We start from the raw sequence: 25,587 nt of genomic DNA, 5'->3' as shown, positions 1-25,587 counted from the left end.
AAACACATTTTAGGTGTTTTCAGTTTTCATAACTCTGTTTTTAATGGCATTTTCGTAATTAAAACTACATATTGGGTCTTATGGTCAGAGTCAGCCGCAACTTTTGACCCTTTTTTTTTCTTCACTAGGTTAGGTGAGTTTGGTTTCTTAATCTTTTTTTTCTTTTTTTCTTTTTCCTTTCACACCAGGTGGCTTCTTCTTCTTCTTCTTTTTCTTTTCCCTTTCACGTTGGGTCTTGGTCTTCTTCATTAAGTTTTTTTTTTCCTTCTTCTTTCACCAGGTTTAGGTTTTTGGGTTTTTTTCTTCTTCTTCTTCTTTCATTGGGTTCGGTGAGTTTGGGTTTCTGTTTTTTTTTTTTTTTTTTTTTTTTTTTTTCACTGGGTTTGGTGAGTTTGGATACCAGGGGTTGAAAGGGGGAAAAAAGAAAGAAAGTGAAAGCTGCACCAAGTTACAGGTATGGAACCCACAAACAGTTGAAAATTTTGAGTGATAACAAGTTGAGTGATGGTGCCAAACAGACTTCGTGTAGGGAGTTGGGGTATTTTAAATGATGAGTGATAAAAATTGGGTGAGGAGTGATGAGTATTGAGTGAGGAGTGATGAGTGTGGAAAAAATAAATCCAAATAGTGCCTAAGCATCTACACACACTACTAAGTTGGAGTAGTGGCAAAAAGTTGTGGAATAATTTGTGGTTCTAAAACTACTCCAACTAGCAAGAGTTTGTTTACACATTCTGATGAGAATTTCTGAAGCATGTACTTCTTTTTTACCTCAGGTGCTTCTATACCCAAGGATTGTTCAAAGTAAAAGATTAACCATTAGTTAAAATTTATCTTTCTAAAACTACCTATGGTCAATCATGTTACAAGTTACAACTGATAATGAAGTTTCCTTGCATTTTGAGTCTGTCATGCAACTAGGCTACCATATAAACTCAATTCAGTCCTGATCTTAAAATATTGCACTTGCAGGGTGAGTGTTCCCTATCATGTGATAATGTTAATCAGTTGGTGGTGGAGGATATTTCCCAAAAGAGACCACAAGACTCAAGAGCCTCTTCAAATCTCACACTACGATTTGACATATGCATTGCACATAAAAACTTGGCAACATAAAAATTCCTTCCTAATTCAGTTATATACATGCATTGTTGGCCTTTCCAATTGATATAACAGGAAATGGTAATTTGGCTAGATTCATAAGCCTGTTTCTGAATCAGGTGAAATTCAAATTATAGCAAGAGACATCAAATTATGTCCTTCCCTTTGCAAACAGTAATTTCCCAGGCAGTAATGATGTTTAAACTCTGCAACAATTAACAGTGATTTGTAATATATCCACATGTAATAGACAACTTCAAATCAAGATAGCATTTTGCAGATCTTTGCAACAATAACATATCCATTTAGAACATTCACATTTATAAAATAATAAATATTAAGTAAATAAAACCATATCCATTTAGAATATAGAAAATCAACAGCAGCACATCAAAATTCAAATTCAAATTACCACTCCTTTTCATATAATCTAAGATAAGAAGGGCAATGAACACAAAATGAAAATGAAGCATAAAAATCTCCATCACGTACAAGATACTGTCCCACATGAGTACTCATATTTTCAAAGACAAAAGAGATAGAAGGAAAAAACTAAAAAGATAATAGAAGCCTCTTCACTTCTTAAACCTATTCTGCTTTCTGGAAGCATAAAAAATGAAGCAAACACATTTAGGTGCAAATTGGTACCAAATATATCTGCCTGCTAGCAGGGCACAAGTTAGACGAAACTGGTCTATTTATCTACTAATGGTTGCTAGTGTCCTTCTTGAGTAAGCTTCCAAACTTTCCAAGCAAAGGCTTCTTCTTCTTCCTCTTACAATCATTCCTGCTCTGCTTCTTCCTCTGGCGAAAATTATTTTTCAATCTTGCAGCTTTTCCAGGTATAAAAACGATTGTGAGCAAAATATACAATAAAAGAAAGACACGTACAGAATTGCATATACCAATTATTTAAATTAATTGGACACTTATAAAATTATAATGAATATATAGTTATCCTAACAATTATTTCAGAGAGAGAGAACAAAAAAATTTTATTTTGGCTACCTTCTAATTAAAAATTCCCCCTTGCATACAATGGGTTTGACTGTTGACAACGATGGACAACAGAAATTGGCGGTGGCCACTGGCAGCAAGGAAGAGAACCCACCTCTTCAAAAAAAATCCAACCATGGCAAACTGGCAAGTAAGCCCTCCTCTCCCTTTCTTGACTCTTCCCCTGCATCCTATCCCCAAATTCTTCTAAGTTCTCTCATTGTCACTAACTACATCTAGCTCTAAAAGAGCAACTTGTTTGTCAATCGTGCGTAAAAAGTTACTAAAACAAACTTATTTTCAAGAGAACAAACAATTGGGACAAAATTAATTATTTGTCAATTATAGTTGTAGACCCACATGATGCGTAGAAATGTTTCAAGAGAACAAAAAACTGAGACAAAATTAATTATTTGTCAATTATAGTTGTAAATCCACGTGATGCACAGAAATGTTTCGGGTAATATAATAAATTTTAGCAGTTTACTTTTTTTTTTCTTTTTCAAATTTGAAAAGATAATGGAAGATCTCATTTCAAGTTCTATGAGGGTTTTCATTAGTGAAGGCCTTCTATAGTAGGACTCAGCCTTAAACATACTACTACCAACAGGAATCCAACAAACCCGGTCATCCCTAACTGATGCAAGAAGCACCAAAATCATCTATGATTTTATTTTATTTTTGAAATTAATGTTGTTTTTTAATTTGAATTTTGAAATTAGTTTTTAATGTTGAGGGCTTCAAGGGATTTAATAAAATATTTTCCATATTGGTGCATTTTCTAAACCCTATTAAACTTTGCTGTTGTAATTGTGAAATGCCATATGATTTGGAATAAAATTATGATTTGAGAACATGTGTTTCTCTTTTTTGTGGTGGTGATGGCTAGGGTTTAGGTAGATTTTAGCTGGCGAAGCCTAGGATTTGTCCTATTTATCTTTTGATCCTCTTTTATCCTTATTTTCCTACCTTTTTTTTTCATCACTAACCATACCAATTTTATGGAAACAGAGAAGGCCAAGAAAATATTGGAAGAACTCCATCTCCTAATCTTGGAGTGATCTGGTAAACAGAATATACCAATGACTAACTCCATTATTCCAACACATGTAATCTACCACATGAACTCCTTATTTCGGGCTATTCAAAATGGTGCCCGAAAGGCCTCCCTAAGGATCACCTCTCCACACCATGGATCAAGCCAAAAGTAAATATGAGAAGCACTACCAACCTCAAACTCGATGAATCTAAAAAAACCTCTTACTCCCGAGACACACCGTATGGTTGATTGATCACCATAGATTTCAACTTTGAGCTTCTTTTAGTGTGTCTATTTTTATTTACTTTTGGAATAAATACTTCGATAAACATAACATAAGTGAAACTAGCAGAGTAGACAGGATGACAGGAAGAGGACATACGACATTGCTATAACAGAAAAAACAAAAGATTTAAAAATAAAATTTAAAAACATAAAAAATAAAAAAAGAGAGAGGAAGGATTAATGTAGACCTAGAGAATCTAAATACTCCAAAAGCCCTGTGAGAGACGACATGGGAGAGATGGGAGTCCACTTGTATGAGGACTATTAACAATAAATATTTCAACTTTTCCTAACTCCTGACCTTCAAAGCAAACAAGTTAAGGTTGGCCAATTATTTTTATTTGTTCACTATGCTCTATGTATGCAACGATCATCCACAAAGAAATATCAAATACTAATATATAATAGCTGCAACTACAAAAGGACAATATAAAATCAGTGGCAAAAATTATGGTTTAAACAATACTAACATGCTTACTGCATAAACAATACTAACATGCTTACTGCAACACGTAACATCATGACAAGGGTTACAATTTATCCATACCTGTAATGGCATCACTTCTTACACACATAGCATATCTTCTTGGTATGATACCACATTTGCTCCATCTAGTATAGTAAGGTTCTCCATGTAAGTAGCTACATTTAACTGAGAATCAGCTTGAGTAATAATCTCCTTCTCATGCAAAGTTTCTGGGTCAATTAAGACGCACTTATCTTTGCTCTTAAATTCACCATTGGTGGATACCAGCCAGGTCTTTTTTCGAATAAGTGCACCATATTTGGTGAAACCACTGAAATCAGTAAGAATTTGAATCAGTAGAACACAAAGTTTATTCCAGGAGTCAAACACACCATACTCCCTCATCACCCAAATGGAGCATAAAAGCATGCTATGTGGTTGTACGCCACTTCCACTTCCAAATTTAATCAAAGCGAGTTTTTCCTTGAACGAGGTGAGTCCTTTCTTAATACAACTTCCTTCTTCATCAGGCAGTGGTAGCTCTTTGAATTTCTCACTATTGAGATCAAATGACAAAATCATAGCAGTAGAACGCCCCTCTTGCCCACCTCCTTCTTCTATCATTTCTATCATCCAATGCAAATGTCCACTCACAACTGGGAATGTCAAAGTAAAATTAAAGTTACGGGACACAACATTGGGTCTCCACGAGATTCCAAGTTCAATTCTTTTCCATGAATCCGAACTTAACGAGTACACCTCAACCTCAGGGGGAGGCATAGGTATAGCAATAGTCGATGAAAACTTGACAACCTTGTAGTCATTAGTCTGTGAATTATACCCAAACCCCAGTGCCACTTTACGTAACTGGGTCATGCAAGTATCGGGCAACCTCTTAAACATTCTAATACTGGGGTTCCACAAATAAACATCATTACACCTTGGTGTCATATAATCATTGAAACACAATATGCCATTACATGAACCCGCTAAAACAAGAAACCAAGAATCAAAAGTGAAGGGAATTTTACACTTGGATATGGTTTCAAACGTGCGGTCGCGAGCTAGCGTACAGACTTGACTGTCAAGACGACCAGAAGAAGGTATGCGAATATTTTTGGCCAAGTGTATGACAAGACCCCGATTGTGATAGTTGTTACTGAGGTGGGTGGAGATGAAACTGGGGGTGGCTATGGAAGAGTACCAGCGTTTACAAACGCACCTGAATCTTAGGAGTGATTTCACGGGTTGCTTTGCTAGGATTTCCAACACGATTTCTTCAGGGAGATCATGGTTCATCCTACGTTGCAGGATCGATGGTTGTGCTCCACGTTCTTTCCCATGGGACATTTTCCTACGGAAGAGAAAGGGAGTGCGTGTTAAAACTTGAAACTTGAAACAGTGAGCAACACTGGTAAATCCTTTTATAGTTGATGTGATTTTTTTTTTGTAAGTTAATAACGTGGGATTTTTTTTATCGTAATTATCTTCTATATTCTAAAAATATATCTCCATACTCTGTATCTATCTATTTCTTTGACTAGAACTATATCTTCTTCTTTTTTTATTTTATGAAATATCTATTCTATATCTATACTACTCTACTTGGGCTTTTCAATTATCTATAAGAGGATTAACCTCTTGTTTAGTTCAAATGGAGTTCTTTAAATTAAGGATAACAAAGTCTTATAAACTCTTTTTATAAGTAAATAGCTCACTTAAAAAAAAATATGTATAAATAAAAAAACAACCATATCCAGTTAATTTTCTCTTTTTTTTTTCTTTGTATTTTTTAAGAAATAGTTCAAAGATAATATCCAAATCCTAAATTTACGGTCTTTTTAACTTTTGACTTAAAATCATAACTTTTGATTTAGCCACACGTTCCATTTAAAAAATAAAATTAAAAAATAAAAAATATAGTATTTCTTTTACTAAAAATAAATATTACAAACTCTCACATATATTATATTCACAATACTTTCACAATAAATCCTAAGAGATGGGTTGTTATTGGTTGTTGTGAATGGATTAAAAAAAAAAAAATTTAAGTTGTGAATTCAAATTAGAAATTCTTTTTACTAAATGCAAGTCAGTTTTCTTTTGTTATTGGTGTAATTCCTAAACCCTATTAAACCATTGTTCTTGTAATTGTGAAAGCCAGTATGATTTGGAATAAAATTATGATTTGAGAATATGTGTTTATCTCTTTTATTTGGAATAAAATACACAAAGGATTAATGTAGACCCAGAGAATCTAAATACTCCAGAAGCCCTATGAGAGTCGACATGGGAGAGATAGGATTCCACTTGTATGAGGACTATTAACAATAAATATTTCAGCTTTTCATAACTCCTGCTCGCCAATTATTTTTATTTGTTCACAATGTAAGGTTGGGCACCTCGTTCTTTTTTCCTTCCAGACATTGATTTTCCAACGGAAGAGAAAGGCCTGAGTGTGTGTGCCTTGTGTTAAAAAGCAGTGAGCAACACTCTATTTCAAGTTGCTAAGGTGGGATTTTTTTTTTTTTTTGGTAATTAATATAATAAATGTTTTATTGGTTTCAAAAAATAAATAAATGTTTTATATTAGTTAAACTTACAACGGAAAGGATAACATTGAAATATGTTTACAAAGAGTAGATACTAAGTACTAACACTTCACTTCATCTTGTTCAAAAAAAAAAAAAAACACTTCACTTCATTTGGTATTGAGAGTTGATAAATTAATGGAATGGAATGTGTTTAAGTAATAAAAATGAATGAAAAAAAAAAAAAAAAAGATTAATGGCGTAGATTTTTTTTTTTTGAGGGGAGAATGGAGTAGAATTAAGTAATGTTGTTTCTTTAAAAAAATAATTAATAATAATAATATTATTATTATTATTTGATTTTTTTTAAATGTTTGGAAGCTAAATCATAAATTATCAGTCTAATGGTAATGCTTGTTGAATATCCTGTTTTAATTGAGAAACTGACAACCTAATGACCTAAATAATCTCCAATGATTCCCTCAGATGATGAGTATCACGATTGCAATGAATTGATTTTGGAATCTTTCTTCACATAGGCAAGCAAGTGTTAAGAACCAATATGGTTTAATTTGTAACACCCTTAAACTATAGGGCTTAACATTAATTTACCACCCCCCCCCCCCTTTTTTATCTCCCTCTTTTTCTTTTTCTTTTTCTTTTTTTTTTTCTTTTTCCTATACAAAAAGTCAGAAATGGATATGCAAACTCAGATTCTTGTTCATAGGAAAATTAGACAGTACCATTGAGACACAAGATTCTTAACTCCAAATCTTCTTATTTAATATTTTGAGCTAGTGTATATTTGGAAATGTTTTTCAACCTACTTGGCTTTTCTTTTATATTTTTGCTAAACCAAAAAAGTTCACTAATAAACGAAAAATATCTGTCGAGGAAGAGGCATCCATTCATATGACATAAGGGCCTGCAAAAGGTTTTTGGGAGAAAAACGTTCAACTAATTCCCAATATAATGGCTAAATGTTTGAAGAAAATCTTTCAAACTTAATTTTGATACAGCAACTGGGGAAAAACAAATCAAACAAATCTGTATAGCTTCGGCAGTAAGGAGCTAACTGAAGCATGCGTACTAGGCTCTTTCCTCTTTGCCAGAAGTAGCATAAACATATACTATTCAATATGATAGCAGGTCTGGTGGGCATAAATAATTTGATCACACAAGGAAATAGCAAAAACTGCATGAATGCACACACAAACCAAGGCCATTACCCAGTTGGGAGCTGGACACAATTCTGCAAGATGTTAAAATTAAATGCTGTAAGTTTAAGTTCTCAAGTTGTAACTTCTGTTAGGCTCAATGCAGTGCCCAGGGAGCAGCAAGAACTAGCCAAAAGGGCGTTGATAAACAATTTTTCTGGCATTGTGTCCCAGACTTATAATCAGAAAAATATTGAAGCATTACATTTTGTCTTACATTAGTAGGATATATAGTTAATGCTAATAATGAACCTACAGGCTACAACTATTAACGAAAAAAGCTAACTCTTGGATTGGTCGCACCCCTAAAATCGCTTGCACGGACTACAAAGTCTAAGAAATCAGTTTATCCAAAATGATTTTATTAGTTGTTAGTTGTTACTAATAAAATGTTTTTGGCACTGGCTAAGCACCTAGAAGACAAGTCCCTACCTAAGCTTCATCCGCCTACCTAAGCTTCTTCCGCCTACGACTACAAATATGCAAGACAGCATCTATAAGCCAACTAACAATAAACTATAAATGCAACATTCCCAATGTTGCAAACTCTTGGATTCACAACTACTTACGAAATAAGCCATATGATACACCAATGCTGAGGGAATCATCAATTCCAATACATCAAAATGCTGACACAAGACTAACTTCGTGGGTTATTCATACATGTTAAGAGCAAAGGAAGCACGCATGCCTGTTTCAAGCTCAACAATTAACAAAGCGATTCTCTTCAAATTTCTTTTTTATTTTTTTAAGAAAAAAGAACTTTCCTTGCATTTTGCATTGCACATCAGAACTTGGCAAAATAAAAATTCACTTCCTAAATCAGTTGGCAATTTGGCATATTTCAATCAAATGGCTAGATTCATAAGACCGTTTCCATATCAGATGAAATTTAATTCCAGCAAAAGAAACCAAATTGTGTGATTCCCCTTGCAGACAGCAATTCTCTATGCAGTAATGATCTTTAAACTCTGCAACAATTAAAAGTGATAACTGGTATTTGATTTATCCAATTAATAGATTACTGCACATCAAGATGAAATTTTGCAGCTCTTTCAAACAACTAACATATCAATTTAAAATAGACAAAGGGCAGCAGCACAAAAAGATACAAATTCAGATTACCACTCCTTTTCATAAAATCTAGAAAAGAAGGGCAATGAACACATTGAAAATGAAGGCAATTTTTTTTTTTAAAATCTACATCACATACAAGATACTTTCCCACATGAGGAATCACATTGAAAAATAAAAACACAAAAGAGATAAATGGAAAAACTAACAAAACAATACAAGCCTCTTCATTTCTTTAACCTATTCTGCTTTCTAGAACACAAAGAATGAAGCTAAACACATTTATATGCAATAATAGTATAATAACAAATATACCAGCCAGCTAGTAGGGCACAAGCATAAAAATTCTCCTGTTGCTTATTATTTTTGTCTTTTTTCAAGTTTGAAAATATAGGGGACATTCTCCTTTTAAGTTCTATGAGAGCCTTATAGTAGGACTTAACTTCAAAATACTACTACTAGCATGAATCCAACAAATACAGTCATCCCTAACCCTACCAATGTTATGGGAATAGAGAAGGACAAGAAAATATTGAAAATCTCTATCTCCCAATCATGGACTGACCTGGTAAAGAGAATGTCCCAATGAAGAACTTTGTTATTCCAACACATATAGGCTACCATGTAAGTCTCTTTATTTCAGGCCATTCGAAATGGTGCCGGAAAGACCTGCTTAAGGATCACCTCCCCACACCATGGATCAAGCCAAAAGCGAATATGAGAACCGTGACTCCACCACAAACTTGATGACTTTAGAAAGCTATTAACCCATTCCAAATATGAGTGAAATTTAGAAAAATGGGAAATAAAAACTACTGCAAAGGATTAACATATTGTATTTCCTTAAATATGCTTGAGTACTTAGTTAGGGTAGGAGAAAAAAAGGGAAGTTGGAAATGAAAGAAAATAAAATTATGTAATTGGTTGAATTATATATTTTATTAGTTATTAATATGTTTTCGGCCTCTTAATCTGTTTAAAAAAGATTTAATTAGTTATTAATATGTTTTCGGCCTCTTTATCTATTTGCTAAGCAATCAGTTTATCTTAAATGATCTCCAGCAGCAACCACACCAATCACCAGTCTCCACTAGCAAACCAGCAAACAAGAGAGAGAGAGAGGGAAGAGAGAAAGAGAGAGGCAAAGATTGAGAGACAGAGTAGAGAGAGAGAACAGAGCTTTCAGAAGAGAGAAAAAAATTGAATAAAAAAATATTATTTAGTGTTATCATTTGTGGCCATACGCTTCCAATAGTAAAAGTGTACAGTCACAAATCCTAACTCTTTTTTGACTTTTGCAACCTCTGATGTATTGGAGATTTTGGTGTTTGATGTTCTAAATGCTAAAAATTTAGCAATTAGAACACTTGATACAAGTACTCAAAGAGTTTGGGAGTTTATAGGCAGTACAGTACTTGCTAGTAAGAGTTTGTTAACTCACACTGAGGGGAATTTCCAAAATTTTCCCTTCTTTTTGACCCAGTTATATCTATTCGTTTGGGATTTTTCAAAGCAAAGGTTATTTCAAAATTCACCGTAGCTAAAAATTTGAGTTTCTAGGTGCTTCATGTTATAAATGATAATTTTATTGGGCAAATGACAGTCACCTATAAAACATGTCTCCCACTCAACTGCCTATGGCTACAAGTATGCATGCATACATACACTAACAAATAACCCCTACTGTGAGTCTGTGAGTATACATTATATACAGCTGACCACAATAACAACAATCTGAATCTTTACATATAACATTAGCAATGTAGCAGAACTCTGAGATTCACCACAACTTATGAAATAAGCCATCTGCTACACCAGTACTTAGGCAATCAGCATTTCCAATACATGGGAAGGCTGACACAAGACAGTTTGTGGATTATCTCAAATACGATGGGAACAAAGGAAGCACTTGTGCTTGTTTCACAGTCAACAACTAACAGAGAAATTCTCTTCAAATTTCTCAAGAAAATCCCTTCCACATGCGCGTAACAGAAAATTCCCGACTTACCCAAATAAACAAACAAACAAATAACTTCCCTTGCATTTTGAGTCTGACATGCAACTAAGCTAACATTGCACGTGCGAGGTAAGTGGTTTTCCCTACCATGTGATAATGTTAATCAGTTGGAGATGGAGGCAATTTCCCTACAATTAAATGTATGCATGACACATCAGAACTTGGCAAAATAGAAATTCACTTCCTAAATCAGTTGGCATACTTCAATCAAATACAAAATGGCAAAGTTGGCTAGATTCATAAGACTGTTTCCATATCAGATGAAATTCAATTCCAGCAAAAGAAACAAATTGTGTGATTCCCTTTGCAAACAGCAATTCTCTATGCAGTAATAATGTTTAAACTCTGCAACAATTAATAGTGATAACTAATATGTGATTTATCCTAATAGAATACTGCACATCAAGATAAAATTATGCAGCTCCTTGCAACAACTAACATATCCATTTAGAATAAAAAAAATGGGCAGCAGTACATCGAAATACAAATTCAAATTACCGCTCCTATTCATACAATATAGATAAGAAGGGCAATGTAAACAATAAAAATGAAGGAAAAAAAAATCCATCACATACAAGATACTGTCCCACATGAGGAATCACTTATGGTTGCTAGTGCCATCCTTCTTGGGTAGACTTCCAAACTTTCTGAACAAAAACTTCATCTTCTTCTTATGTTGCTGCTGCTTTGATGGTGGGCTTCCGCCATCATCAATGTTTTCCGTAAAAGATACCCCAATTATCTGATCAAAGCTCTCACCACCATTCATCTTTGAGTCCACTTCCTCTTTGAAGCATTCCTGCTCTACTTCTCTGTCTGGAAAAAATTCTTTCTCTTCACTCTCCTACATCTTAAATTCAATTTCTACCGAATCCTCTCCATTTCCTTACTCTCATCTTCAATCAGAAAAGTATACAACAAAAATCACTTTATTATTTATTGTATATAATTTTAATAGGATTATTTTTTTATTATTAAACCAAGAGTTTCTAGAAATTTAAAAGAAGTTTTATTATGTATTCTATATTATTTAATAACCTACCATGTTTAAAAAAAAAAAAAAATTAAATTTATATTATTATAATAAATATTTTGAAGAGAGAGAGAGAGAGCAAAAATGGTTTTTATTTTTTGGCTCCCTAATCACAAAAAATCCCCTCTTGCTTACTATGGGGTTGACAACAACTACGGACAACAGCATCTGGCTATGAGCCAACAGCAGTAAGACACAGAATCCACCCCTTGGAAAAATCACACCATGGCAATTGTGCAAGTAAGCCTTTCTCTCACTTTTTTGATCTTCCCTTCATCCTTTTCCCAAATTCTACAAATTCCTCTAAGTTCTCTCATTGTCACCGACTACATCAAGCTCTAAAAGAGCAACTTATTTGTCAATTATACTTAAAAAGTTACTAAAACTAACTTTTTTCAAAGAGAACAAAAAATGGGACCAAATTCATTATTTACCAATTATGGTTGTAACAAACATGCTAGGTGTGTAAAAAGTTTAAATTCAGATAATAAATTTTACCAACTCACATTTATTATTTTTTACTTTTTGAAGTTTGAAAAAATAATTTTAAGCTATATGAAGGTTTTCATTACTGAAAGCCTTACAGTAGGACTTAACTTCAAAAATACTACTCCTAGCAGGAATCCAATAAATATGGTCATTCCAAGCCCAACCAATTTTATGTGAATAGGAAAGGCCAAGAAAATATTGTAAAATCTCCATCTCCCAATCATGGACTGATCTGGTAAAGAGAATATCCCAATGAATAATCCCAAAGAATAACTCCATTAGTCCAACACATTTAGTGTGCCACATAAGTGTCCTTATTTAGGGCAATTGAAAATGGTGCAAAAAAGGCCCCCTTAAGGATCACCCATGGATCAAGCCAAAAGCGAATACAAGAAACACAACCCACCTCAAACTTGATGGTTCAGAAAACCTCATACATTCATTCTGATTATGTTTCCACAAAGACACACCATAGTGTTCAATTTTGAGTTTCCTCTCTCTCTCTCTCTCTCTCTCTCTATATATATATATATATATATATATATATACTTGATTAAAAACAGCATAAGTGTAACTACCCAAGTACACTGGATGACAGGAACTGTACAAAGGGCAAAGCTACAAACTGAAAAACGAAAGATTTTAGAAAAATAGGAAATAAAAAATACTACAAAGATTAATGTAGACATAGAGAATTTAACAATAAATATTTCAACTTCGCCACTCTTAAAACTTACCCGTCAAAACAAGTCAACGACTATTCCTTTCTCTCTATAAGCACCACATGAGACACCAGGGGATCACATTCCAAGTCCCCTGCTACGTCTCCCACCAAACCTCCCCCTCCAAGAAGACAACATTTCCTGCACCATTTATTTTTTCCTTTTTATTCCTTTTCTATCCTATATCTCTTTTTCCATTTCTTTTTTTATAATTAAGAAAGAAAAAAAAATAGTAGGATAACTCTAATGAGTTCTTTTTAGCACACAACACAGACACACAAGCAAACAAGGTTATGTTGACTCATTATTTTTATTGGTTCACTATGTGTGCAACAATCAATCACAAAAAAGTATCAAACACTTCTGGTCACAAAAAATAAATAAATAAAATAAAATAACTCAACAAAAACAACAATATCAAATACTAATAATAACAGCCACAATCATAAAAGGTAATATAAATCTGGAGCAAAAATTATGGTTTTAACAATACTAACATGCCTACTGCAACCAGTAAAAGAATGACAAGGGTTTCAATTCATCAGTACCTGTTATGATATTCCTTATTAGACACATAGCACCATCTTCCTAGTAAGATACCACATTTGCTCCATCAAGTAAAACAAGGTTCTCCATGTAAGCGGCTACATCAAAACGATAATCAACTTCATTACCGATCTCCTTCTCATGTAGAGTTTCAGGGTCAATTAAAACGTTCTTATATTTCCTCTCTAATTCACTGTTGGTAGAGACCAGCAGAGACCTTGTTTGAACTAGAAGTAAGCCATACTTGGTGAAACTAATGAAATCATGAAAATTTTCAGTTGATAGAACACGAATTTTATTCCAGGATTCAATCACACCATACTCCCTCATCACCCAAATTGAGCATAGTGTGTTATGTGGTTGGGCACCACTTTCAAATTTAATCAAAGCCAGTTTCCCCTTGAATGATGTAATGAATTTCATAAAACAACTTCCTCTTCCTTCATCATCAGGCAGTGGTAGCTGTTTGAATTTCTCACTATTTACATCAAATGACAAAAGCATATCAGCAGAATGTCTCTCCTGTCCATCTACATATCTTAACATCCAATGTAAATGTCCACTAACAAATGGTAATGCCTTAGAATTATTCACATTGTCGTAAAAAAAATTGGGTGTCAACGAGATTCCAAGTTCAACTCTTTTCCATGAATCCAAACTTAATGAGTACACCCCAAACTCAGGGGGAAGCTTAGACGTGGCAAAAATCCGTGAAATCCCAACAACCTTGAAGTCATTATTCTGGGAATCATACCCAATTCCGAATATCATAATGGGAGACTGGTTATCGGGGCAACCTCTTAAATTTTCTAATACTGGGGTTCCACAAGTAAAAAACATTAGACCCTCGTGCATTATAAAAATTGAAACACAATATTCCATTACATGAACCCACAAAATGGGGAAACCCAGATTGAAAAGTAAAGGGAACTCTAAACTCGGATATGGTTTCATAGGTGCGGTCGCAAGTGAGAGTACAGACTTGACCGCCAGAACGTGAAGAACCAGATGAAGGTTTGGGAATATTCCAACGAATGTGTATGACATAACCGTGATGGTGATGGTGATGATGATTGTGATTAAGGAGGTGGGTAGTGATGAATTTGGGGTTGGCAATGGAAGAGTACCAGGGTTTGCAAACGCACCTGAATCTTAGAAGAGATTTCACTGGCAGCCTTGCTAAGATTTCCAACACGACTTCGTCTGGAAGATCATCCTCATGCTCCGTCCTACGTCGGAAGATCGCTTCTCGTTCTTCTTTCCTTTGGGACATTTTTCAACGGAAGAGACGGGTGTGTTAACTGTGAAACTGTATAATATCAGTCAACTAATTAAGCCTTTTTTTTTTTTTTTTTATCTAATAAATGTGAGCTCACTGAGTTGTGTTACTTCAAAATGGGAAAATTAAGTTACGTTGGGTAACTGTTTTTGTTTTTTATTTTTAAAAATTTGTTTTTGGGATTATAAAAGAAAAATAATTTTTTGGTATTTTTGAAATTAAAAACATGTTTGGTGAGTTGAAATTTTAAAAAAAAAATTGAAAAAAAAAATAGAAAATACTAAAATATGTTGTTATTAGGATTTGAACTTTAATGCTAACTCATTAAATAAGACAGATTTATTAAATTTAATATGTGTTTTCATTAATTTTTGAAAATTAGAAACTGAAAATAGTTTTTTAAATGTTTTCAGTTTCCTTCACAAATTGAGTTTTGAAAACAGTTTTTTTTTTTGTCTATTTTGAATTGCCAAACAAGTTTTTTAGCTTCAAAAATAGAAAATATTTTTGAAAACAAAAAATAAGGGGAAAAATAGTTACCAAATATACCCTTATATTTTACCCCTATAAGTTGTCCCTCATATTATACTTTGCACTTTTCAAATGCACATTTTACATCTTAAACTATGACATTAGTTACACTTTGCACCCGACGTCAAGTTTGATGTTAACTTGGATGGAAATTCTAAGTTTATGGTATAAAGTGTAATAAAGAGTATAATTTAGAGTGGTAAAGTGTAATTTCTCATTTATTTTTAAGGAATTGAGAAGAGAGGCAATTAAATATTTTTTACATTATGTCATACTTTTCTATCTAAGTTAACAATGAACTTAACATCGATGTGCAAAGTGTAACAAGAGTCATAGTTTATGGTGCAAAATGTGCATTCGAAAATTTTAAGGTGCAAAGTGTAATCTGAGTATAGTTTAAGATGGTAAAGTATAATTTCTCTTTAACAATTAAATAAATTTCATGTATGACACATCTGTTTCTATGAATTGAAGGAAGTCATTTCTCGGATCTACTTAATTCCTCCTTCACGAGTAAAATCAAACACCGTTAACATATTGTATTTCCTTAAATAATGTTTTGAGTACTTAACTAGAAGGAAAAAAATATGAAGAAAAAGAAAGGAAAGTTGGAAAGGAAAGAAATGAAAAGTATATAATAGATTGAATTATTTGGAGCTTTGATCTCATCTTGAATTGTTTTCCTATTGTGAGAGATTAGTTTATTAAAATGTTTGATTTTAGTTTTTGTTAAGTAAATCTTCCAAGTAAATTTTTTAGTTGATATGGCTTTCGACAAATGAGTGTTTTATTAGCTATACCAACATTATTCATTAATAGATTATGGTAATGAGAACATTGAAACAAGTTTAAAAAGAATAGGTATTAAATTGACATTAATATCTTTCTCAAAAAAAAAAAAAAAATTGACATATATAAATTTATATATATATCCTACCGGCCAGCATGTGTGGACTAGCTATAGAAATTAGAAAATCCGGGTACCTAATAAAATTTAAGTTTTCGAAGGGCGAGCATGCCAGGATATTCTTCCAACCCGTGTGAATCTTGCAAGAAGTGAGAAGAAGAATCATTGAAGACAACATCAAAAGGACTCCAGAATCTGGGATACATGTGTTATGGGAATGCGGTGTAGCCCAAGGTGTTTGGGCCAGGACTTCTATCAGATTACATAAATGTACCCACGGCCAAGCTAAAATTATTCAGCTATTTGAAGATCTGCTGGGTAGGCTGACTATGGATGTGTTTGAAATGTTTCTAGTTCAAGCATGGCTTATTTGGAACCAAAGGAATGCGGTAATACATGGGGGGAAACTCAAGGAACCATGTTGGTTGAATAAAAAAGTTTTGGATTATTTGGGTGAGTTCCAACAAACCCAAGAGCAATTGTCTACACCGGTTAGGGACAGGCAGTCAAGTGTAAATGTGTGGCACCCTCCTCCTGCTTCAATCTTTAAACTAAACTTCAATGCTGCTATAATTTTGCGGACTTGAATAGCTCTGGTTTTGGTGCAATTATCCGCAACGAGAGGGACAAGGTGATGGCTGCTATGTCTGTCAAAGGACCACCGGTGAATGATGGTGAAGAGGCTAAAATTTTAGCTTGCTGGAAAGCCTTGGAGTTCTCAATTGATGCTGGATTCTTGGAGCTGATCATAGAGGGAGATAATGCCACTGTCATGAGATCAATTTCTTCCCCGAATACAAATCTCTTTTTGTTGGAACATGTCTTTAAAGATGTCCACTGCCTAATCCATGGGCTGTATGCATTGGATGTCTGTCAGCTATATCAAACAGGATGCGAATAGGGTAGCCCACTCTCTTACTCGATATGCTAGGAATGTTCATGATGAGATTCACTGGATGGAGGACTCACCTCCACTAGTTGTGGAAGCAATGTACTATGATTCTATAATTTTCCAATGAATGAATGCTTGTTCCGGTTTCAAATATATACATGAGGATCAAAAGCACGTTTAAGTTTATTTTTATCTAAAGGAGGTGACCACTAAGGTGGTTTATTGACCTACCTAGGGATTGAAGGGAAAGAGAGAGGTTCGGGTAGTAATAGGTGATTCTAGCCAAGCCCAAAAAAATAACAACAACAACAACAATAATAATAATAATATTCTCATCTACAAGAAAATGTACAGCTTTTTACCTTACAATTTTTTAAGTTTAATTGGTCTTTTATCAAGCTTATATTTAAAATAAATAAATCAATAAAAGTAATCTATAACCCCTTACAATTAATTAGATGAAGAGCCTTTTTACCTAACCTTTTTTCTAAGTACAGTTGTACTTTTATATATTTATTTTTAAATAAAAATATATATATATTAAATAACCATTGTATTTACTAGATGATAAATAAAAATAAAAAATAAAACTCTTTTACAATTAGAAAAAGATTATTCCATATCATCAATCCATTAATATATCAAAATAAATCCCCATTAATCCACACCTTATAAAATTGTCGGTTTCACAATAATGCTTTTTGAATATCCAATGCCAATCACCTCCACTCCACCATATCCTATGTTGAACATAAATTTTTTTCCCCTTAAAACAAGTGAGAAATGGGAGATGCGATTCCAAAATTTTCTCTATAAGAATATTAGACTGTCTTTAAGCCACAAAATTCTTAACTCCAAATCTTCTTGTTTAAATTTTTTGACATAAAATGTTGTGCAATTTTCACCAACCTCCTGTTACATTTATTATTCATTAAGAGTTTGGGAGTTTATAGACTTACTAGTAAGAGTTTGTTAACTCATCCGGAGGGGAATTTTCAAAACATTTCCATTTTCCCCTTCTTTTTGACGCCAGGTATTTCAATACGTTCGACTTTCTAGGTGCCTCATGTTACAAATGATAATTTTGTTGGGTAAATGACACTGGCTCATCACCTATAAAACATGCCACCACATCAAGCTTCAACTGCCAATAAGTATATATATATATATAAAACTTACTGTGAGTATACATTTTATACAGCTGACCACAATAACAACAATCTGTATATATAACATTAGCAATGTTGCAGAACTTTGAGATTCACCACAACTTATGAAATAAGCCATCCGATACACAAATACTTAGGCAATCAGCATTTCCAATACATGACACAAGACAGTGTGTGGATTATCTCGTATACAGTGGGACAAATTAAGGAAGCACTCATGCAGTCATGCTTGTTTCATGGTCAACTAACAGAGAAATTCTCTTCAAATTCCCAAAAAAAAAAAAAAAACCCTTCCATATGTGGATAACAGAAAATTCCTGACTTACCCAAATTAACAAATAACTTCCCTTGCATTTTGAATCTGACATGCAACTAGGCTACCATTGCACTTGCAAGTGCAAGCTAAGTGGGTGTTCCTTACCTTGTGATAATGTTAATCAGTTGGAGATGGAAGCAATTTCCCAATGATTGAAATATGCATTATATATCAGAACTTGGCGACATAGAAAAATTCACTTCCTAAATCAGTTGGCATACTTCAATCAAATACAAAATTGCAAAGTTGACTAGATTCATAAGACTAGATTCTTGCGTGATTCCCTTTGCAAACAGCAATTCTATATGCAGTAATAATGTTTAAGCTCTGCAACAATTAATAGTGATACTGATAACTAATATGTGATTTATCCATTTAATAGACTATTGCACATCAAGATAAAATTATGCAGCTCTTTGCAACAACTAACATATCCATTTAGAATAACAAAGGGCAGCAGTACATCAAAATACAAATTCAAATTACCACTCCTATTCATACAATCTAGATAAGAAGGGCAATGTAAACAAATAAAAATGAAGGGAAAAAAAAATCCATCACATACAAGATACTGTCCCACATGAGGAATTACATTTCAAAAATCAAAAGAGATAGAAGGAAAAACTAAAAAGATAAGACAAGCCTCCTCATTAATTTATTGTTTCTGAACCAGGAAACTTCACTAACAAACAAAAAATACATGTCAAATAGGCAAACAGTTGGTGTTAAGATTCTTAACCCACCAAACAGAATCGTGCTTGGTTTATTGGCAAGTATTAAAAAACAATATGTTTAACTTGTTACACCCTTAGGTTTGAAATGTAATTTAGAGAATGTCATTGAACCACAAGATTCTTAAATCCAAATCTTTTTGTTTTAAAGTTTTTGCACTAGTGTATATTAGGAAACGTTTTTCAACCACCTGGCTTTCCTTTCATTTTTTTCTGAACCGGAAAACTTCACTAACAAATGAAAAATACATGTCAAGTAGGCATACAATCATATGATATTCATATTAGGGCTTTTAGAAAGCTTTTTGGGAGGAAAAACATTCCCAAAATCCAACAGATGTTATTTTTTGAAGAACATCTGTTGAACTTAATTGTGATGCAACAATTGCAGAAATATGAACGTGCATAGTCTTTTTTTGTATGGATTGAAGAATGTGTACTAGCCGGAAGAAGCAGAACCTGCATTTGTGTTAGAACCTCATTTCATCTCCTTTGTGAGTGTGTATGCGTTTCGTTCTTAAAAAAAAAAAAAACTGTTGTTCAATTGACCATGCTCAGCACAAATAAAACATGTCTCCCACCTAAGCTTCACCTACTGACGGCTACAAGATGCATTGGGGTCACTTAGACACACACACACACACACACACACACACACACACACACACACACACACACATATATATATATATATATATATATATACATATGCTATCACATAACACTTACTTTCAGTATAGTTTTTATACGGCTGACCACAATAAAAACAACAAACTGTACATGTAACACTCAATCAAAAAAAAAAAAAACGTCAATGTAACATTAGCAATGTTGCAGAACTCTTTGATTCAACTTATGAAATAAGCCATCTGATACTCCAATACTTAGGCAATCAATACACGGAAAGGTTGACATAAGGCAAAGTTTGTGGATTATCTCATATATGTTGGGAACAAAGCAAGCACTCATGCTTGTTTCACGCTCAACAACTAACAGAGACATTCTCTTTGGATTTCTAAAAAAATCACTCCCATATGTGCAAGAAAATTTTTGACTTACCCAAATAAACAAACAGTTAAATAAATAACTTTCCTAGCTTTCTGAGTTAGATGCAACTAGGCTACCAAGTAGTTTCAAGCCAGTACTGATCTTAAGATACTGCACTTGGAAGGTAAGTGGGTTTTCCCTACCAAGTGATAATGTCAACCAGTTGCAGGTGGAGAAGCCTATTTCCATATGATCAAACCTATGCATGGTACATCAAAACTTGGCAACATGGAATGGTAAAATTCAGTTGGTACACCTCAATTAACTAACATGAAATGGTAAAATTCGCTAGATTCATAAGACTTTCCAAATCAAATGAAATTCAATTGCACCAAAAGACATTAAATTGCATGGTTCCCTTTCTAAACAGTAATTCTTCATGCTTTAATGATGTTTAAACTCTGCAACAACTAACAGTGATAACTAATATGTGATTTATCCATTTAATAGACTACTGCACACCAAGATAAAATTTTGCAGCTCTTTGCTATAACATATCCAGTTAGAATAGACAATGGGCAGCAGCACATCAAGATGAAAATTCAAAATTACCACTTCTTTTCACAAAATCTAGACAAGAACAATTAACACGATGAAAATGAAGGTAAAAAAAAATCTCCATCACAGACAAGATACTGTCCCACGTGAGGAATCACATTAAAAGCAAAAGAAATAGAAGAAAAAACTAAAAAACTAATACAAGTCTCTTCATTTCTTTAACCTATCTGCTTTCTAGGAACATAAACAAAGAAGTAAAAACATTTAGGTGCAATAATACCAAATATTCCTGCCTGCTAGTAGGGCAGAAGTTATGCCAAACTGGTCTATTTATCTACTTATGGCTGCTAGTATTCTTCTTCTTGAGTAAGCGTCCAAAATTTCTGAGCAGTGCATAGGCTTCTTCTTCTTATGTTGCTGCTGCTTTGATGGTGGGCTTCCCCCATCATCAATGTTTTCTGTAGAAGATATCCCATTTATCTGATCAAAGTTCTCACCTCCTTCCATTTTTGAGTCCACTTCCTCTTTGTTGCATTCTTGTTCTGCTTCTTTCTCCAGAAAACATTCTTTCTTTTCAATCTTGCAGCTCTCCCACATCTTCAATTAAACTCTGCGTGCAAAAATCATCCTCCAACAATATCAAATACTAATATAAAACATCCCCAACTACAAAAGAATAATATAAATCTGGGGAAAAAATTGTGGTTTTAACGATGCTAACCTAGCCTACTGCAACAAAGAAAAGCAAGAGAAGGAATTCATTTCATCCATACCTGTAATGATATCACTTCTTATACAACACAGTACCATCATGTTAGTAAGATACCACATTTTCTCCATCAAGTAAAGCAAGGCTCTCCATGTGAGTAGCTAAATCTGAATAGATATCAACTGGAATACTAATTTCATTCTCATGTAGAGTTTCAGGGTCAATTAAAACAGACTTATCTTCCCTCTCTAATTCACTGTTGGTGGAGACCAGCCGGGGCCTCTTTTGAATTACAAGTAAATCATACTTGGTAAAACCAATGATATTACTAGTGCTTCAACTGGTACAACACAGAGTTTATTCCAGGAATCAAACACACCATACTCCCTCATCACCCAGATGGAGCATAGTGTGTCATGTGATTGTACACCATATCTTAATTTAATCAAAGCCAGTTTCCCCTTGAATGATGTGAGATATATCACACTACAACTTCCTTCATCAGCAGGCAGTGGTAACTCTTTGAATTTCTCACTATTGACATCAAAAGACAAAATCATATGAGTAGCATGCCTCTCGCGTCCACCTCTATCTTCTACATAGAGGAGGAAAATCATCCAATGCAAATGTCCCCTAACAAATGGGGATGGCATAAAACATTTTATTTCCCAGTACACAACGTTAGGTCTCCACGGAATTCCAAGTCCAATTGTTTTCCATGAATCCGAACTTAATGTGTACACCTCAATCTCAAGGGGAGGTATCATATCTTTGACACGGGACCATGAAATCCTGACAACCTTGTAGTCATTATTCAGGGAATCATACCCAAACCCGAGGTCAGGAAAATGTAAGCAGCTCAAGCAAGTATCGGGCAACTTTTTAAATTTTCTGATACTGGGGTTCCACAAGTATACACCATTAATTTCTGGTCCAATATAATCAGTGAGACACAATATTCCATTACATGAACCCACTAATCTTAAACTCAAAGATTGAAAAGTGAAAGGAATTGTAAACTCGAATACCCTTTCAAATGTGCGGTCGCAAGAGACCGTACAGACTTGACTGTGAGAAGAAGAATAATTCCCGGGAAAAGTCCTGCGCACGTATATTACATAACTATGATTGTGGGACAACAAGCTATTAAAGTGGGTGGAGATGAAATTGGGGTTGGTGATGTAAGAGTACCATGATTTGCAAACACACCTGAATCTTAGGAGTGATTTCACTGGTAGCCTTGTTAGAATTTCCAACACGATTTCGTCTGGGAGATCAAGGTTCGTCCTACGTTGGAAAACCGTTGGCTGTGACATTTTCCAACGGAAGAGAGGATGTCGTAAGTGTGTGTTGTGACTTGTGACTCTTGCGAGCAATTGTGGGATCCCTTTAATAGGCTTTTTAGCAGTAATTAATTTGGGGGCAACGCTAGAGATAGAAAGTCTTTTGCAACAAATTTTTAAAAAAATTTATTGGTAAATAAAAAAATAATATTAATAGTGTATTTAGATGAAAAAATATTATAAAATAATTTGTGACAGTAGTACATCAAAAAAAGTGAAAAAAAAAAATTGAAAGAAAATATACAAATTGGCTGAATTTTTGGTGCTCTGATCACATCTTAAATGTTTTTCATATTGTTTGGTTGTCAAAAAAATAAAGGAAAATAAATGAGATTAGTTTTTTTTAATATATGATTAATAATTTAAACATGGAAAATCATCAATCATCAATATTATATATATATATATATATATATATAAGCATAGAACTCATGTGGGAAAGTATGAGATTCTGCCATGTGGCACATTCGTTGATTGGTTGAGCCTTATTTAAGATTTCATCTCATCAAAGTTTACATTTATGTAAAACTTTTAGTTCATTGAATGTGTCAATGGAGTGAATGTACATTAATTATCTATAAGTATGCATTAATTATATATATATATATAAGAATTTTATACGGTTTTTCTTTTAAACAAAATTATATAAGAAAGAAAAAACATCATGTAAAAGGAGGAAGTATACCCTGTTATGGGTGTATGCTTCCTCCTTCTCACAAGCTGGTGGGACCCACTAATATATATATAAGCAAAAACCTCATGTGGGACATTCGTTAAACCTCTCTCATTTAAGCTTCCATCTCATCAAAGTTTACATTTATGTAAAACTTTTAGTTCATTGAATGTGTCAATGAAGTGAATACACATTGTGGGTTCTAGCTAACTCAACTGATAAAGTCTCTGATGTTTGTATAAGAGATTTGGAGTTCAATCCCCGCCTACACCAAAAACTGATTGGTGTCTTAGTTTGATGATAAAGAGCTATCATCAGGAGCGGACGCCATAGGTTGAAACTCTCTAAAAAAAAAAAGTGAATACACATTAATTATCTAGAAGTATGCACTATATATATATATATATATATATATATATATATATATATATATATAAGAATTTCATATGATTTTTCTTTAAAAAAATTATATAAGAAAGAAAAAACATCATGTAAAAGGAGGAAGTATACCCTGTTATGGGTGTATGCTTCCTCCCTCTCCCAAGCTGGTGGAACTCACCAGCATGGGAAAGCACGAGATTCTGCCAAGTGGCACATTTGTTGAAACTCTCCCATTTAAGCTTCTATCTCATCAAAGTTTACATTTATGTAAAACTTTTAGTTCATTAATGTGTCAATGAAATGAATATACATTAATTATCTATAAGTATGAACTAAGTGTGTGTGTGTGTGTGTGTGTGTATATATATATATATAAGAATTTCATATGGTTTTTCTTTAAAAAAAATTATATAAAAAAGAAAAAACATCACGTAAGAGGAGGAAATATACCCTGTTATGGATGTATGCTTCCTCCCTCTCACAAGCTGGTAGAACCCACTAGCATGGAAAAACATGAGATTCTGCCAAGTGGCACATTCGTTGAGCCTCTCTCATTTAAGTTTTCATCTCATCAAAGTTTACATTTATGTAAAACTTTTAGTTCATTGAATGTGTCAATGAAGTAAATACACGTTAATTATCTATAAGTATGCACTAATATTATATATATATATATATATATATATATATATATATATATATATATATATATAAGATTTTTATATGGTTTTTCTTTTAAAAAAATCATAGGTTTGGGCATCCATGAGATTCCAAGTTCAACTCTTATCCATGAATCCGAACTTAATGAGTACACCTGAACCTCAGGGGGAGGCATAGGTTTGGGATCAATCCATAAAATCCTAACAACCTTGTAATCATTATTTTGGGAATCAAACCCAAATCCGAGTGCAATAATAGGTAACTGGGTCAAGCAAGTATCGGGCAACCTCTTAAATTTTATAATACTGGGGTTCCACAAGTACACATCCACAATCGCAAATTTCCTATGATCAACGAAACACAATATGCCATTACATGAACCCATGAATTCGGGATGTCCAGATTGAAAATTGAAAGGAATTCTAAACTCTGATATAGTTTCAAATGAACGGTCAAAGGCGACTGTACAGATTTGACGTAAAGAATTAGAACGAGGCATGTGTATGACACAACCATCATCATCATGATTGTAGCACAACAAGTGGGTGGAGATGAAATTTGGGTTAGTGATAAAAGAGTACCAGGTTTTGCAAACGCACCTGAATCTTAGGAGGGATTTCACTGGCATTCTTGCTAAAATTTCCAACACGGTTTCATCTAGGAGACCATCATGCTTCATCCTATGTCGGAGGATCATCGGTGGTCGGGCTTCTTTCCTTTGGGACATTTTCTAAAGAGGGAGAGATACCGTAATTGTGTTTTGACTTGTGAGCAATGTTTGGATTAACACTTAACATTTGTCTATTGATGAAGCTCTTTAGGTCGTGTTTGGGTATAATTCTTAGGTACATGAAGTCTTTAACAAGAAAATCAATGATAGGAAAACAAGAAATTATCACACCAAAAAAAAAAAAAAAACTTATAATACTAAATCA

At 33.7% G+C, this 25,587-nt stretch overlaps 2 protein-coding genes and 2 pseudogenes across 2 annotated transcripts; all 4 read right to left on the bottom strand.

The window, feature by feature from the left end:
- Positions 1-1,477: 1,477 nt before the first annotated feature.
- Positions 1,478-9,477, bottom strand: LOC142618732 (F-box/kelch-repeat protein At3g23880-like). The gene is made up of 3 exons (XM_075791738.1): positions 9,275-9,477; positions 3,969-5,241; positions 1,478-1,934 (listed from the first exon to the last, which is right to left on the bottom strand). Exons 1-2 carry the CDS (start codon positions 9,331-9,333, stop codon positions 3,987-3,989), a joined length of 1,314 nt encoding a protein of 437 aa, XP_075647853.1. The 5' UTR covers positions 9,334-9,477; the 3' UTR covers positions 1,478-1,934; positions 3,969-3,986.
- Positions 9,478-11,151: 1,674 nt separating this feature from the next.
- On the bottom strand, positions 11,152-14,795 carry LOC142618731 (F-box/kelch-repeat protein At3g23880-like; annotated as a pseudogene).
- Positions 14,796-20,910: 6,115 nt separating this feature from the next.
- On the bottom strand, positions 20,911-22,939 carry LOC142621039 (F-box/kelch-repeat protein At3g23880-like; annotated as a pseudogene).
- Positions 22,940-24,125: 1,186 nt separating this feature from the next.
- LOC142620331 (F-box protein At3g08750-like) lies at positions 24,126-25,379 on the bottom strand. Its single transcript, XM_075793718.1, has 2 exons — positions 24,751-25,379; positions 24,126-24,192 (listed from the first exon to the last, which is right to left on the bottom strand). The coding sequence occupies exons 1-2, from the start codon at positions 25,377-25,379 to the stop codon at positions 24,126-24,128; spliced, it is 696 nt and encodes a 231-aa protein (XP_075649833.1).
- Between the last annotated feature and the right edge of the window lie 208 nt (positions 25,380-25,587).

This window comes from Castanea sativa, chromosome 12 (assembly GCF_040712315.1).
Source record: "Castanea sativa cultivar Marrone di Chiusa Pesio chromosome 12, ASM4071231v1".
In the NCBI taxonomy this organism is placed as follows: Eukaryota; Viridiplantae; Streptophyta; class Magnoliopsida; order Fagales; family Fagaceae; genus Castanea; species Castanea sativa.
The sequence above is the reverse complement of the archived record's forward strand: the minus strand, read 5'-3'. Positions and strand labels throughout refer to the sequence as shown.